The following is a 2047-nucleotide window of genomic DNA, read 5'->3' on the forward strand; positions in this document are numbered from 1 at the left end:
CCCAGTGTGACTCCCTGACGTCCAGCTTCCCCATCCCCAACCCATTGTCCAGTGTGACTCCCTACCAGTCCCCTGTTAGTCAGTATAGCTATTTCTGAACCACCATTCCCCCACATTCCCCTGCCAGTATGACACTATGCAGTGTAAGTAACTGCCAGCTCTCATTGCCCAGTGTAGCTCACTGCAAGACCCCAAATACCTGGTGTGGCCCATTGCTAACCCTGCCATTGTCCAATGTAACTCTGTCCCTGTTCCCATTGTCCAGTGCAGCTCATTCACAAGTCACCCCATTGTCCAGTGTAACTCCCCAGAATTCCCTCCCACCCACTCCCAGTGTCCAGAGTAACTCCCTACCAGCCCCCATGTCTCAGTCTAGCTCATTACCTATTGTCCAACGTAGCTCCATGCCAGACCCTCCACTGTCCCATGTAGTGTATTCCTAGACCCTCATTCCCCAGAGTAACTCTCTGACAGCCTCCATTGCTCAGTGTTGCAAACTGCCAGTCCTATCCTTTACTCAGCGTTACTCCCTGCCAGTCCCCTGTTATCCAGTGTAACTCCTGATCAGCTATTGGACTATAAGGTGTGGCGTTATCGAGTCACTGCTGATATTGAGATTTCTCTCCTTCCAGGTTGTTTTCTGAATGAAGAGAACTTCTCAATGAAATGTCCCAAACACAAGGTAAGACAGAATGGAGTCGTATACATCATTACCATCTTCAGATGATGATGATGAACTGCTTTTGTAATCGGGGAGTTTTGAATGTAAAACAAAATACTGTTCCCTTTGGGACCCAGTGTCTAAGCAGCTAAATGTGGAGTTAGATACAGAGTAAATCTCCACCTACTCTTTTAAACTGAAAGTAAAGCTGCTTCTATCAAACACACTGCCAGGACTGAGACAGCACAGAGTTAGAAATAGAATAAAGCTCCCTCTACCCTTTGACACTGCCCCATCAAACACTCCTAGGACAGGATCAGCACGGGGTTAAATACAGAGTCAAGCTCTCACTACTCTCTTTAACTGGAAGTACATTCAAAGTAAAGCTCTTTTAACTCCTTTAAACTGAAAGTAAAACTCTTTCTACATTGTCACCATCAAACACTCCTGGGACAGGTATAGCGCAGCATTAGATACAGATTAAATTACCCTCTACTCTTTGAAACTGAAAGTAAATGCTTCTTGCCAAGTCTCCATCAAACGTTCCCAGAACAGAGACAGCATGGGGTTAGATACAGATATTTTCTCTGCACTGTCCCATTTCCCATTCCTGTTTGAACAAGGCTGTGTCCAGCAGTCTGTTTCCCGATTAGTGCCATATTTTGGTTATTGATATGTCTTCTCCACCCATTGCTGGATTGGGAAGAGCTCAGTTCCCTGGCACAATGTTCTGGGTGGCGATTCAAGGATAAGAGACTGTGATGGACACACCTTTGACTGGGGAGGGGTTTGTGTTGTCTGTTTCCCAGGGTGGTGTGTCCATTTCCTGGTGCTCTGACAAAATCTTAATGTCTGAGATTTGGAGTGCAGGCACTTCAGCCCATTGGGAATCTGCTAGCCTGTTGAAGACCCACCCAGTTAATCTCACAAGGCTCGCTTTGATCAGATTGCTACAGAACTTCATACCAGTCTCTCTATAGAGGTCAAAGTAAAACTTCCCCCTCCACACAGATACACACAGACACAGGCAAACACACACACTCACCCTCTCACATTCTCCCATGTGCGCGCGCGTGCACACGCACACACACACACACACGTTCTCACACACACTCGCGTTCTCACATGCACACACACTCGCGTTGTCACATGCACACACACGTTCTCACACGCGCACACACGTTCTCATACACACACACGTACACACACTCGTGTTCTTATATGCGCACACTCGTTCTCGCGCGCGCACGCACACACTCACGTTCTCACGCATGCACACACACACTCATGTTCTCACACGCACATACACACACACTCACGTTCTCACATGCGCACATACACACACACGTTCTCACGCACACACATGTTCTCTCACACGCACACAAA

General features: G+C 47.5%; 1 protein-coding gene across 2 annotated transcripts in view; it reads left to right on the forward strand.

Moving 5' to 3' along the window:
* tcf20 (transcription factor 20) overlaps positions 1–2047 on the forward strand; it is a 31248-nt gene that overhangs the window by 26724 nt on the left and 2477 nt on the right. For both annotated transcript variants that reach the window (XM_048617619.1, XM_048617617.1), the window contains exon 5: positions 633–682. In XM_048617619.1, the coding sequence (XP_048473576.1) occupies positions 633–682 (50 nt within the window). The remainder of the gene's footprint in view (positions 1–632; positions 683–2047) is intronic.

Source organism: Rhincodon typus, chromosome 37 (genome assembly GCF_021869965.1).
Source record: "Rhincodon typus isolate 14 chromosome 37, sRhiTyp1.1, whole genome shotgun sequence".
In the NCBI taxonomy this organism is placed as follows: domain Eukaryota; kingdom Metazoa; phylum Chordata; class Chondrichthyes; order Orectolobiformes; family Rhincodontidae; genus Rhincodon; species Rhincodon typus.